The sequence below is a fragment of the Daktulosphaira vitifoliae genome, unplaced genomic scaffold (genome assembly GCF_025091365.1).
Source record: "Daktulosphaira vitifoliae isolate Bord-2020 unplaced genomic scaffold, ASM2509136v1 Scaffold_1, whole genome shotgun sequence".
Classification (NCBI taxonomy): domain Eukaryota; kingdom Metazoa; phylum Arthropoda; class Insecta; order Hemiptera; family Phylloxeridae; genus Daktulosphaira; species Daktulosphaira vitifoliae.
Window position 1 is genome coordinate 9819950 of NW_026099572.1, and position 14603 is coordinate 9834552.

The following is a 14603-nucleotide window of genomic DNA, read 5'->3' on the forward strand; positions in this document are numbered from 1 at the left end:
GAGTGTCACAAATTTTGTGTATTTTAAAATCGCCGAAAGAAATGTTTTAGATGGGGAAAAATAACTTTTTATAGTCCAAAGAGGGTAGACCAGGGATCCCTACTGTGATCTTGGAAGCTGATTCTTTCTATTCTAATTTTTTAATTGTAGTGGGGCCCTACGTGTAGGCATTACTTGAAAATCTCTACATTAACAAGATTTTATCTCATAATAAACTGGTTATTTTGTATTTTAAATAAGAGAACCCTGTTGTGGTGATCTTATATATTTATAATATGTGATATACATGTACAAATATAACATAATATTATAAGGAATAATATAATATTACATATTAAAAACTGGACTTTTTTTTTCAATGACTCCGTCTATCGCCAATTGTCATCATAGCCAAACTCCGTCTCACTTAAATATACCTACTAACCAACTGTATTAGCATTCAGGCCAGACGTATTGTACATTACACATAACGTATATTTACTGAACATCTAAAATATAACTTTACTTTGTCGTTGACATAAAACAATAGTTAAACTATATTATATAGTATTTCTCTAGTAACTAAGGTACACGATTGACTGTGTCTTCTTCAGGTAATTAAAACTCATTTAAGGAGATAAGGACAAAATTTGGACAGACGTCGGGTAGCTTCCGATTCTTGGTTTTGACCGAGATTCTCAAGTATTAAACAACCCCCTAACATATGATGGATGGACCAGTCTTTGTATTTCAATCGAGTTCCGAGATATACTTTCTATCTTTTTAAGGCTTTCATATACGAAGTCAATTCCCCTAAAGTGTATACGAGTTACAGTCAGATTATTTAAGTAAATTTTTATTAATAATATTATAACTTTTTTTGGAATATCAATTGTTGTTTGGACATAATAATAACTTCTATCATTTTGGTTTTGTTCATAAGTGTATAATATATAGAAATATTTCAAATTTTTTCTAACCGTTAACATATTCGGGAGATGTGGAAACGGATATTGATAAATATCTTTAGTATTTCGATCACGTCGCGAAATCGAATGAATGGGATGACAATAAAAAACTTTCTATATTACCTTTATACATATAGGATCATGCTCTTAAAATATTTGAATTTAAAGAACAATTGTGAAACTGTTAATAACCATAATTCAGAGAGGAGGTTTTTATGTAGTAATAAGTAAAAATTATTGAAAAACCACTAGACTGATAACACACTCGGGTTTTTCAGTTAGTTATTTTAATGATAAAATAACGAACTTTTGTATGGTAAGAGAGTTCACAAAATATTATAGATTGGTACATTAAAAATTGAAAAAACTGATAACTCAAGCAATTATGTATTTTAACAATAAAAAAACTTTGATTTCTTTCGCAAGACATTTCACATAACTGCTGCGAAAAGTTCTTTACATAAAAAATAAATAAAGAATTAGTGTTTTATCAATACCATGACTATACAATTAAAAAATAAATTAAATATTAAATATTCAAATACATAACGCAAAAAATGTTGGCTCGTGGGTGCTAAATATAACTTTAAATATAATACCGCTAGTTATAGGTTTAAAAAACCCAGCACAGGGAGGTCTCGGCACAGTTGTGACGTGGTATAGTTGGATCAAGTATAATGATATCTGACAGTGATTAAAATCACTATCAAAAATAAACGCATATCGATGCAAATCTTTAGATAGCGTTTAATTTTAAAAAGATTGGTGTTTTATTCCAAAAGCTACTTGATCTGCTGGTTCCTTAATATCTCGATTAAGATAAAGTATTTATCATTTCAGTTGTCATAATCCAATTATATCTTTCCTGGCAATAGAATAAGAAAATTAAAAATAATAAGAAATTAAACTAAGTTCAATTGAAAATAAAATTTTTAAGTCTATTTTTTATTTTATTTTTATACAAACGGAATGTCAATTGAATAACTCTGAAAGAAGTTTCACTTCATCCGCGCGTTCTCGTAACACGGGTAGTTAAAAAAAAATTTTTTTTACGCTGTATGGTTGTTATTTATGTGTATTATGAGCAAAAAAAATTATACACGTATCTTAAAAATTTTTTTCTTTATATAAAGCGTAAGCTAAAATATTATTAAATGACGGTTGATCATTAAGTACTTTTCAATTACTTTTTTTTATTTAATAAAATAGTTAAAATATATACAGAGTGGAACGGATCTAACTGAAAACTCATATAACTTATGATCTACATAACATTTTATACTTTTTTTTTTAATCAATTTTTACTATATAGAATTATATTTTGATACTAAAAATTTTTATTTTAATTCAGTAGTTACGTTTATATAGCATTTTGAAGTTTGTTAAATTTTGTTTCTTTTTTACAATTTTTCTATGGTATCAAATATTAGTCCATAATATGTGAAGTACGGAAGTAAACACTGTCTTATTACGTTATTTACTAGTAATAATACGCGATTTCTTTTCCATGAAAATTATTTTCAAATGTAAATTTTCATGGAAAATAGTAAAAAAAAAACAAAAAACCCAGCACAGGGGGGTCGCGGCACAGTTGTGACGTAGTATAGTTGGATCAAGTATAATGATATCTGACAGTGATTAAAATCACTATCAAAAATAAACGCTTCGATGCAAATCTTTAGATAGTGTTTAATTTTAAAAAAATTGGTGTTTTATTCCAAAAGCTACTTGATTTGCTGGTTCCTTAATATCTCGATTAAGATAAAGTATGTCGAATGAAAAAGGGTTTATTAAAAAAAATTATTTCTCATAAAAAAATTGTGTGGATCCATAAACTTTTCAATAAGTTATAGCATTATAAAGTTAAATATAATATGAATAATAAAATCGAGAATTATCACACGAAAATAGCATTCGGTAGCCATTTTCGCCGCGAAGAAAAGTCCAGAGGTCAAATTTTTTTTTTTCAAATTAAAGTATATTACATTAGCTTTAATTTAAGATATATATAAAAGTGTCAGACCTTCCGGAACATTTTCAAAAGTTATGTTGAAAAAGTAAATTTTTTGTGAAAAAGTTGTCATTTTAAATCCCCCCCTGTGGGCAGGTTAAGTGTCAGATTTACAAAAAAAATATACCAAATGATAAGTAAAGACATCAAACATCTATATAAAAAAGAATTATATTGATATGTTCATTTTTGAAAAAGTTAGAGGATTATTAAGTTAAAAATATAAAAAAAAATTATTTTACAAAAATCGTAATTTTTTATTAACTTTGATGTCAACTTTCACCACGAAGACAAGTCCAGAGGTCAAATTTTTTTTTTTCAAATTAAAGGATATTACATAAGCTTTAATTTAAGATATATATAAAAGTGTCAGACCTTCCGGAACATTTTCAAAAGTTAAGTTGAAAAAGTTAATTTTTTGTGAAAAAGTTGTCATTTTAAATCCCCCCCTGTGGGCAGAAAAAAGGTTGAATTTACAAAAAAAGTATACCAAATGATAGGTAAAGACATCAAGCATCTATATAAAAAAAAATTATATTGATATGTTCATTTTTGAAAAAGTTACGGCAGTTTTTAGTAAAAAAAATTGAAAAAATTTCGAAAATTAGCGATTTTTAAATTTGTAATTTTTTTAGAGGTTTCCCCCATTTACGGGGAACGAGGGAAATTTTTTCAATTTTGAAGGGTAATGTCTTCGACTAGATACAATTTGTGATCTTTTGACATATCGTTGAAAGAAATCCGTTCGGTGAGAGCTGAGAAAAAGTGGTAACAGACACAAAAAAAAACACATCATAGTAAAACCAATACCTTCTCAGCTTCGCATTGAAGCTAAAAAATCACATAATACAATAATTTTAATATGAATAATAGATTTCATCGAACGAGGGGGAACTATCATGATAGGGTCCATGATATTCATTGAAGTTATTTAATCTAAATGAGATAAAAATCTATTGAGAATTAATACCTTTTTTAAGGTATTTTAAAATAAAATAAATACAAAAACGAGAATTTTCACAGAAAAATAGCATTTGGTAGCCATTTTCACCACGAAGAAAAGTCCAGAGGTCANTGGTAGCCGTTTTCACCACGAAGACAAGTCCAGAGGTCAAATTTTTTTTTTTCAAATTAAAGTACATTACATTAGCTTTAATTTAAGATATACAGGGTGTAAATCTTTCGAACCATAGTAATGTATGGGCGAGTATCCTGGTAAAGTATAATACAGGACTTCGTTTTTTTTTTCCAAAATTGGAGGAATTTTGGAATAACCCCCCCGAATTTCTCTAAAATTAAAAATAAATCATACCACAATATTCCCCGTAAAATTGTCATACAAATTCAGTGGTCACTCGATTTTTTGTAACTTTTGCGCCCTCCCCTGAACTTTGGGTTCTAAGTTGGAAAAAAATTTCACATTAGTGTGACCCATTAATTTGTATTGTAATTTTACAGGGAGTCCTGTGATGTAGTTTAATTTTAGTATAAACGATTAAATAACAATAAAAATCGAAAAACCTACAAATAATGTAATATTTATGCATTTTTATTGCACAAAAAAAGAAGCTATATTTTAAAGGTTATCTAATATTATGTGCAACTTAATAAGTGACTATTCAATAGTGAACAGTATTTTTCGAACATTTAAATAAACATTAACAAGCTCACTGATGTACCATATTCTCATTATTGATTAATTTCGGAAAAGAGTTGTGTGCCGTTTACATTAAAATAATTATTTCTAATTATCCTATTGTAATAAAGTTAAAAATATTCATTTCAATATTATAATTGTTTTATTTCCCCGACCTTAAAAGAAAAAAATTTATAATTTTATAACAGTTTCAATGATAAAAATTATAATCGGTTTGAATAAATAATAAAAGACGAAATAAACTCATGAAATTAAAAAAACATCACATAATTTATGGGTTTTTCGGTCTTTCTTGTTATTTAATCGATTAAACTAAAAATAAACTACATCACAGGACTCCCAGTGAAATTTTAATACAAATTGATGGGTCACACTAATGTGAAATTTTTTTCCAACTTTGAACTCAAAGTTCAGGGGAGGACGCTAAAATTACAAAAAATCGACTGACCATTCAATTTGTATGAGAATTTTGCGGGAAATATTGTGGTATGATTTATTTTTAATTATAGAGAAATTCGTGGGGGTTATTCCAAAATTCCTCCAATTTTGGAAAATAAAAAAAAAAAAAAACGAGGTCCTATTTTACACTTAACCAGGATACTCGCCCATACATTACTATGGTTCGAAAGATTTACACCCTGTATATAAAAGTGTCAGACTTTCCGGAACATTTTCAAAAGTTAAGTTGAAAAAGTTAACATTTTGTGAAAAAGTTGTAATTTTAAATCCACCCTCTGTGGGCAGATAAAGGGTCAGATTTACAAAAAAAATATACCAAATGATAAGTAAAGACATCAAGCATCTATAAAAAAAAAAATTATATTGATATGTTCATTTTTGAAAAAGTTCGAGCATTATTAAGTTAAAAATATAGAACTCATTCATTCCGATTACAAAGGATGAATCCAGTATCGTCATTTTTCGTCACTATCTCCATGTTCCTTGAGTGGGTAATTTACGCGCCTGCTGTTTTCTTTGGAGTGGTAGCCGTTTCTCAGACTCCCTCCCCGGAATCGAACCCTGATTTCTCGTTACCCGTTACAACCATGATATTGATAGTAACTACTATCATAACATGAAACTAAAAAGAAAAAATAAATATAGTTAAAAAAAATTAAAAAAACACGCTTTTAAACTATATTTATTATTATCATATACATTTCAATATGAAAAAAACAACATTAAAAAAAAAATTTATTTTAATTAACATCTTGTTATAATAAAAAATATTCAGCAGACACAATATGTACATGAAGACGTAGCCAACCGATTTGTTTTGTATACACACCTGTTGTTTAGCGTAAAAATAATTTATAGTACTTAATATGTTAGTATCTATACTTAATGCTAATATTAATTGACATTCCACAACTATTATTAAGATAAAATTATATTTCATTGAAAATTTGCAATAAATTTTTGGTGTCAGAAATGAATTTTACTGTACAAAAAAAAAAAAATTGGACACAATACTCCTTCTTCTTCCTCGCCATAATCCCAACTACTTGGGGTCGGCCACCCTTATCCTAAACTTCTAATTGATACTATCTCTCACATCATCTACGCTCATAACAGCTGTCCTCATATTGCATTGAATAGCATCCTTCCATTTCTTTTTTGGTCTTCCTCTACCTCTTCTTCCTTCAACATTCATTTCTATAACTGTTCTTACAGCTTCCGATTCTTCTTTCCTCATAACATGACCAAACCATCTAAGTCTACTTTCTCTCATCTTATACACGATTGACGCTACACCTATACTCCCTCTTATATGCTCGTTCTTTATCCTATCTTCTCTAGTCACTCCATCTAAGCATACTCATCTCTGCTACACTCTACTTCTATGCTCTATTTTCTTATCAACCGCCCAACACTCTGAACCATACATCATAGCTGGCCTCACTACAGTCTTGTAGAATTTACCTTTCAGCCTCATTGGAATTCTTTTATCGCATAAGACGACAGACGCTTCTCTTTACTTCACATTTTACACAACACTATTATCTATATATTTATTGTGTAATTAAATAATTATTTTTTGTGTAAAATACAATTACACAAAAAAATGCAGAATACTAAATTAAGAGACCACAAAATAATCAACTATACTATCTAGTTGGAGTTACTAAATTAATACAATTAAATGTTTTATATGCAAAAGGTATAAATCAATTATTGGCATTTTTTTTATATTCGTTAAATGTTTTGGGAGACTCTAAGCAAATGTATTGGTGGCTTTGCCCATCTACCGGCCCTAATCATAATGTTTGGATGGGCCAACTACTCAGTTTATATTGACGTTATTCCTGTAGAATGATATTGGTAATAGAACACCAATGATGAAAATATATGTATAAATAAAAAAATAATAAAGATGTATTTTGGAAAGGGTATAAAAAAATGTAATTCCGTGACTGTGAATTCTTTTTATTCTTTCTAATTAGTCAGTTCTACTTTTTGTATTACACTTGTGTCAACTGTTAATTATATTTAAATTTATTACCCAACACGTTATATTACATAGTTATGTTATAATAAATTCTATAATTTTCATTATTTACATTTGGTTATTCGGATTTCTAATGTCATTTAAATAAATTCAGTGATTAACAATTAATAATAATCTTATCAAATGAACTAGATTTATATATTATTTGTCATAATAACTATTAACTACAACTTGTAATAAAATTATTCGATTTTTTAGTTAAAAATTTGGTTTGTTTTTCACTGATGATACCTTTTGTTATTTTTGAAAAGTCAATTTAAACAAGTTTAATCATTTAATTAAAACATTTTAAAACAATCTCCCTATATTTTTTTATTTAATATTTCTTTTGTAAATTAAAGGAATTTTGTTATAATTATTTATTTACTTACTGAATATTTTAACGGTAAAAATGCCCTTTTATAAATTATTTATTGGGATACTAGATAAAATCAAATAAAAGACAAACAATTTTAAAATAACTACTAAAAATACGTAAAACATTATTCGTTTTTAATATATATTTATATAATAAAAGTTATAAAATGTTATTTGTATGTTGTTATAAAATTATATTGATAAAAAGCACTATTGATAATTACTTTAGAACTAATAGTTTTTTTGTTATTATAATTGTGTATGCGAGTAATAATTAATAAATAAAGAATTAATAAAGTTCAACCGAATATATGAAAAATATAGTATTACTTTTTTTCAATTAACGAAGTATACTTATAATATCGATTTGTTTGTTTGGCAGGGGAAAACTCAGTATTAGATTTTAAAGTGGTAAATTAACATATTAGTTCTCAGAAATCGAATTTTTTAAGAATAGTATTTGAGCATTAGAGTATTATAAAACAAATTATTATTGAAAACAAACATTTTAAAAGCACAATATCTACTCAACACTATTTTTTATATGCCTTTGCATAACTTTTGTTCTAAATATCTAAAAATAATTATAATATTTTCAAAGTGACATACCACTGCACTGACAGTTGTGTGTTTTGAGTTATAAAAATGACGTTATTTGATCGTATAAGGCCAACTATTTTTTTTTGTCGCTTATTTGCTATGGGAGTAGAGTTCGATAATTCAACAAAAGATTTCTTGATTTATTGGATACTAATAATAATAAATTTAACGATTGGAGTCATTACCATTAACATGTATTTGTCTAATGTTTCTAATTATATGATGGGATACATGGATGTCATGTCACTTCTAAGCGTGACTCGAGTTTATTTTCGACACATATTACCACTTTTGATGATTGTCTCGGTGTGGTCGTCAAGAAAAGAGATAGCTGCTATACTGCGGTCATTCGACTACCTCATACCATCACTTGCAAATTCATCCTTAAGGAGTTACACTATTTATTTTTACAGTTTTATTGCCATTCACATTTTATTAACATTTTACAATATTTTACATGCCATAAAATTTAGTCCTCAGTATAACAAAACATAATATTTATTTTGCCATTATTTGAAGTGACTGCTCTTAATTTATGGCTTTCGGTGCCTGTAGCACAATATTTAGTTTTGATTTCTCTGATAAGTCGTGGAATTCAAGAGATAAACGAAAATATAACTTCAATCGAAATGTGGAAATCGAACCGCACCAATTGGAAACGGCTCAAAAAGGCTGCAGAACAATTAACAAACACTTTGTATGGTCCAACTATTGTGATATTTATATTAAACTCGATGTTGGAATTAATATTTATTATCTACATAGAAATTAAGTTACTAAACACTAAAGCTTCACAAACTAATATCGTGATTTATGGATTGGTGATACCTATTCGCTTCGCAATATTAGTTAAAATATTTCGAAAACCTCATTTTTGCAAGCTAGAGGTAAAATACTTGAATCAAAATATTGTTCTTCAATCCGTAAATTTATCACAATAAATGTGATCTTACGGTCGGAATATTGTAATGATATTATTTATAAACTAATCTAAACTTAATTACTACATTTAGTTTATAGTTATCTTACATTATAATAGAAAAAATAATTTAATCTTAAAAAGTTCGTTACTATTTGCGGGATAATTTTATTTTTCATGAATTTAAAATCAACGCTAAAAAAATGTTAATTTTTTCATCCTTTTAAAAAATTGAAGTAAACTTAAATAATGATATAAAAATTATACCTGATTAATTCCAAAGTACTCTTATGTTAATGAACAATTCTTCTTCATACTTTTTCAGGTAAAGAATACTCAAAGAACTATAAATGATTTACAAATAAATACAATATCAAATTTGAAACAAGTAAATTAAATTATATTAATTTTTACACGTGATATAATTATAAAAAAACATTTTTTCAGGTAAAATATACTTTTTTGTACATGTTACACACAGGATTTCAACTAACTCCCTGTTGGATATTTGAGTTATCATATAGGTACTTACTGACGGTAAATATAAAATATAATTGTGATTACTCTTATCATTTTTACACATAAGAACTGTAACAATAATTCATAGGTAGTGGCAGCTATAACAGCGTTTTTATCATTTCAAATTCAAATGAAGCTCCCCATATGAATTCTACAACAACGGATGTTACATATCTTCAAATCAAAAGTGAAATATTTTGTGGATACGAGTGCTAACTTTTAAAGTGTTGGTTTTAAATTTATTTTGCACAACATTGGGTTTCGTCTAAAAAAACCTAACTATCTGAACAGAAAAACTATAGTTATAAAACAATAAATTTATCGTAAAAAAATTAACAATTGCTTTAGTCATAGTTAAAACACATTTTTTTTATGATTTAAATAAATAAATGTGTTCAATTTTAATAAAAATAATTTTGGCATTATTTTAATAATATTGTGTAATACAAAATAAATAGGACTTTATTTTATTTTATTTAAATTAACCAAATTAATTTTTGTTTAAATCTTAAAAAAATATGTAAAATACAAATGAGGGACTGAGCAAAACCATTGTTTGGCTTAACTCACCAAAATGTTTAAACTAGAGATGATAACACAATCGTTTTTATTTAAAAATGTATGGATCAATATAATTTTTTTTATGAATACGTGAGGTAATTACCTATTATTTGGATATATATTTTTTTAATCTGATTATTCATTTACCCACAAGGGGGGATTCAAAATGATAACTTTTTCAACTTAAGTTTTGAAAGTGTTCTAGAAACTGACATTTTTATATATATCTTAAATTAAAGCTTATGTAATATGTTTTAATATGAAAAAGATAAATTTCAGACTTTGAAATTTCAGAGTTTGTTTTCATAGTGAATTCTAATATCAAAGTTATTAAAAAAATAAGATTTTTGTAAAAATTTTTTTTTTTAATTTTTAATTTTGTAATGCTATAACTTTTTTAAAAATATATGGATCAATACAATTTTTTTATGATGAATAATATGTATAAACCTCTTTCATTGGACATACTTTTTTTTAATAAAACCATTTCCCTCTATTTATTTATATATTATAAATATATTACACTTATAAATCATAAAACATGTAATCAGGAAATTGGAGATCATGTAGCTTTTGGAATAATTCACCAATTTTTTTAAATTAAACATTATTTACAGACTTGCATCTAAGCGTTTTTTGATAGTGATTTTAATCACTGTCAGATATCATTATACTTGACCCAACTATGCCACGTCACCACTGTGCCGGGTCTTTATAATAAAAAGGTAAAATCAGAGTTGTGCTAATCACGTTTGCAATGAATATGAGAACAAAAATAGTCGCAATTAAGTGGTGGAAATTAATCTAAAATTATCTAATTTTCGCAAGTCACTTTTCAAAAATTGTAAAAAAAGCCTTTGAAATAAAATCTGACAACTTCAAGGAGAAAAATTCTTGGAGTGACCAATGTTGAATTTATAATTTCTTTCTATAAAATACTAAGCATTCATGCAGACAGAAAAAAAATGTTGGCTATTAAAAAAAAAGATTTCAATTCAATTTACAATTGTTCATGATTTTTTTTCAAAAAAATCGCTGTTTAAATTACACATATTAATTTTTAATTTCTATTTAATATTTTTCACTTAAACTAATTTCTTTTTTATTTTGGTGGTTTAAATTTATACCCTTATAACATTCTTACTTTTGTTTAACACTCTCTTAATTGCCGCCATCGGTCGCGATGGGCCGGTCCCATCAAGAATAGAAATCGCGCTTTCGTCAACGCCATGAATCCATAAGACAACTGTTTCTTTCAGTGTTGCCAACCTTACTAAAGTAGCATGGTACAAAAATTCCACGCAGCGGTATCCGTTGATAAGAAAAGCCAGAGTTTAGTGCTCGTGTTCACAGCCATGTACCTCGTGCTTCGCTTCCGCATGCCAAGTTTGTTGTAATAATAAGGGTAATAACAACAAGAATGAAATGAACGTAATAGTATGTGTTTATAGTAAATATTACTGTACTTTGCGCTCTAAACTGTAGCTGTAGATATATGTCAGACACGTATCATAAGTTTCTGTAACGTTCGCATTTAAGTAAGATTTTAAATTACTAAATTATAAATGTATAATTGCGAATAAATGTTATTTTAATCATTAAAAAAATATTTAAAATAACATTACACATATTTATAATTGTATTTTTCTTTATTATAAGAAAATAACATTGTATGTAAATGATAATGGTCCACGTTGTTGGTGCAATTTCGTGATACCACGCGACAAAGGTGAGATTTAGTTCCACGCATTTCGATTTTTTTTCTTCTTGAATCGGCTATTATTTTTTTGTACTTTGGTTAAATTTTACAATCATATCCATTACAGTTTATTTTAATTATTTAATTTGAGTTATATTAATAAATCTAATCATCTAAACAAATATACATTTTTATATATTTTATTTACGCTTTTGTTATATTGGTAAGGAACTTAATTTAAGTTAACTATTCACTTGTTAAAGATCTTTAGGGTTAATATAAGAATAATGTATTTTGTAAATTTTAATATAATGATTAGTGTGTTTAGTCAACTATATTTTATATTTGAATTCATTGGATTTTAATAATACAGTTTAAGAGTTTGTGCCAAATTATTGTTACTTTTTTTAGGTCGAAAAAGCTCTTTTAAAAATTAGATAAAAGTAATCTTGTTAACAATTTATTTGAGGGAACTTATAATTGAAGATCCAAAGCCATGACATTAACCAAGTACACTAATACCTAAAAAGTTTTTTAACTGTGTATTAAGATATATTTTAATTTTTTATATTTAAATCAATATTTAAAAATATATTTCATATATTACATTTACTATAATTATGCTGATTCTCTTAGAATTTACAATAAAATTTGTTTTAATTTCTAGAACCTATGACAATGTCGCTACTTTCATGCAAAGAAACAAAGAGACAAATGAAACTAAATATTCTTCGGCATAGACAAAAACTGTTACAAGCCTTGGCTGAAATAAATGATACCATCATAGCACCGAATATCAAAATAGACCCTAAAGATATAAAAGAGTTTAATCTTAATATACCTATAATACCTACAAAAATTAAACAAGAAAAAGTGTATGTTAAACATGAACCAATTGAAAATTCATCATCCTTGAATAATAAAGATAACAAAATTGTGGTTTCAAAGGTAGCTAATAAAACTTTAGGTAGCACATTTACCAGGAGGTCAAAGCGTTTGGTAAATGCTGAAGTTGCTGGACAAAAAAGTAGTTCTAACAGTCGAGGACGTTCAGATTCTTTGACTGATGATTGTAAGTTGTGTCATTATAATGCAGTTTTTATTTATTGTTTTATATATTTAAATTTTTTATTAGATGAGTATGACTTGGATAGTATTGATATTGATGTTGAAACAGTGGATGAAGTTAAAAAATCAAAGACTCGTAATAAATCATCTGGCTCAATCAAATGTTTATCTCCACCAGAATCAATACCTGAATCAACTGGACCAAAAAGATTCAGATCTCCAACAAATAGGTCAACGCATAATGCAAAAGAACGCCAATGTCGTGAATTAATTTCTAAATTGTTTAGTAATCTTAGTAAACTTTGTAGTTACTTAGAATGCAGTCGTCGTGTTCCATCTAAACATAGTATTCTTTTAGCTGCTAAAAGAGAATGTGATCTATTAGTTCTTTATGAAAAAAAACTTATTGTTGAAAAAAGACGTTGTAAAGATATCAACAAAATTTTATCTGCAAAATTAGCATCGATTCAAAAAGATGTCTGAATTTGAAATTGAGTAATGAATTCATTTTTATGACAGTTTTATATTCCAAAAAAGACAATTGTTCAATTTTTAAGAGTTTTCCTAGTTTTATACATATTATTTGTAAAGCATGTATTGGCAATTAATTATTAATTATAAAAAATTTTATTATTCATGATATTTTTGTAATCTTTAGAACTAGAAAAAGACAAATTGTATATATTTGTAAATTATTTTATTAAAAATTATAGTTTACATTGTTGATTGTATAAGACTGATTTATATGTGCATTATTCTCATGGTATTGTATTAAACTATTAGATACATAATGAATTACTATTTGAAATAAAACACTGTATTTAATAAATTTAAAATTACATGTATGTGATTATATCAAATAAATCGATTTATGATTAGAGAATTTTCAAATATTTTATTAAAATAGTAGGTCATGAGTGTGTTGTATTTAAACAAAATAAAGAGGTTTTATAATAGGTTGATACAAATTAAATATACAAATAAAAATGAAAGTTAAGATTTAGAAATTCCTTTAATAAACTAAATAAATGTTTTTTAATATTTCTTTTTACTTATAAAAACCGAAATTCAATCAATTTTAGGTGGTTCTTAATTTATACAACTTAAATTAAGTGGCCTGTGAGTACCAAAAAAACAGTTGCTAAGTAAAAAGATGTCTCATTATTATACCTCTAATTGTTTATTATCATTTTTTAAATTACAAAGCATTGTAATTGTTAAAAGTTCTAAATTTATGAGTAGGTATAAATATAAATGAAATGTAGTTCTTAAAAATTATATTTTGTTGTATAGTGGATGTGCATATTATTGCTACTATACTATATATTCTCGATATTAATTAATAATTTTACGATCACAACTATTGTGATGTAAATAGTATAGAATTGAACTAATATCCATATAAAACTATTTTTATTATAAATAATTTTTGGTGTTTTATTTGTAAATGAGTGATAAATTTATTTTAGGCACTAGGTGTTAATTACTATTTGCACTTAAGGTCACGGTAGTTAGGTAGAAGACCCTTCAATATCTAAATTGCATTCTTTATTAATTTAGAAAAAATTATACTGTAATAGAATGGAAAGATATCGATGTGGTACTAGTAGAAGCGTATTAAAATATTTACCCACTATATAGGGATAAATAGTAAAATAATTTTGGGGGTGCTAAACGTAATTTCCTCCCAATTTAAAAATATTTTTTCATAAACATATATGTGATTTTTTTAAATTTTGGGAGAGGTAAATAATTA

The 14603-nt window shown here is 26.4% G+C and overlaps 2 protein-coding genes across 5 annotated transcripts; both read left to right on the forward strand.

The window, feature by feature from the left end:
• Positions 1 to 8572: 8572 nt before the first annotated feature.
• On the forward strand, positions 8573 to 9968 carry LOC126910371 (uncharacterized; the record flags this gene model as incomplete). The annotated part of the gene is made up of 4 exons (XM_050692884.1): positions 8573 to 8968; positions 9326 to 9388; positions 9448 to 9537; positions 9608 to 9968. Coding segments are annotated over 4 exons (609 nt in total), but the record flags the coding sequence as incomplete, so codon positions are not given.
• Positions 9969 to 11395: 1427 nt separating this feature from the next.
• On the forward strand, positions 11396 to 13566 carry LOC126910366 (uncharacterized). 4 transcript variants are annotated; one of them, XM_050692876.1, is made up of 4 exons: positions 11396 to 11618; positions 11740 to 11809; positions 12447 to 12851; positions 12915 to 13564. In XM_050692876.1, the coding sequence occupies exons 3-4, from the start codon at positions 12452 to 12454 to the stop codon at positions 13328 to 13330; spliced, it is 816 nt and encodes a 271-aa protein (XP_050548833.1). In that variant the 5' UTR covers positions 11396 to 11618; positions 11740 to 11809; positions 12447 to 12451; the 3' UTR covers positions 13331 to 13564. The 4 variants fall into 4 exon arrangements, with proteins under 4 accessions (XP_050548833.1, XP_050548832.1, XP_050548834.1 ...); XM_050692875.1 differs by lacking the exon at positions 11740 to 11809 and having other exon boundaries at positions 11397 to 11618; positions 12915 to 13538; XM_050692877.1 differs by lacking the exons at positions 11396 to 11618; positions 11740 to 11809 and adding an exon at positions 11836 to 12002 and having other exon boundaries at positions 12915 to 13565.
• Positions 13567 to 14603: the final 1037 nt, after the last annotated feature.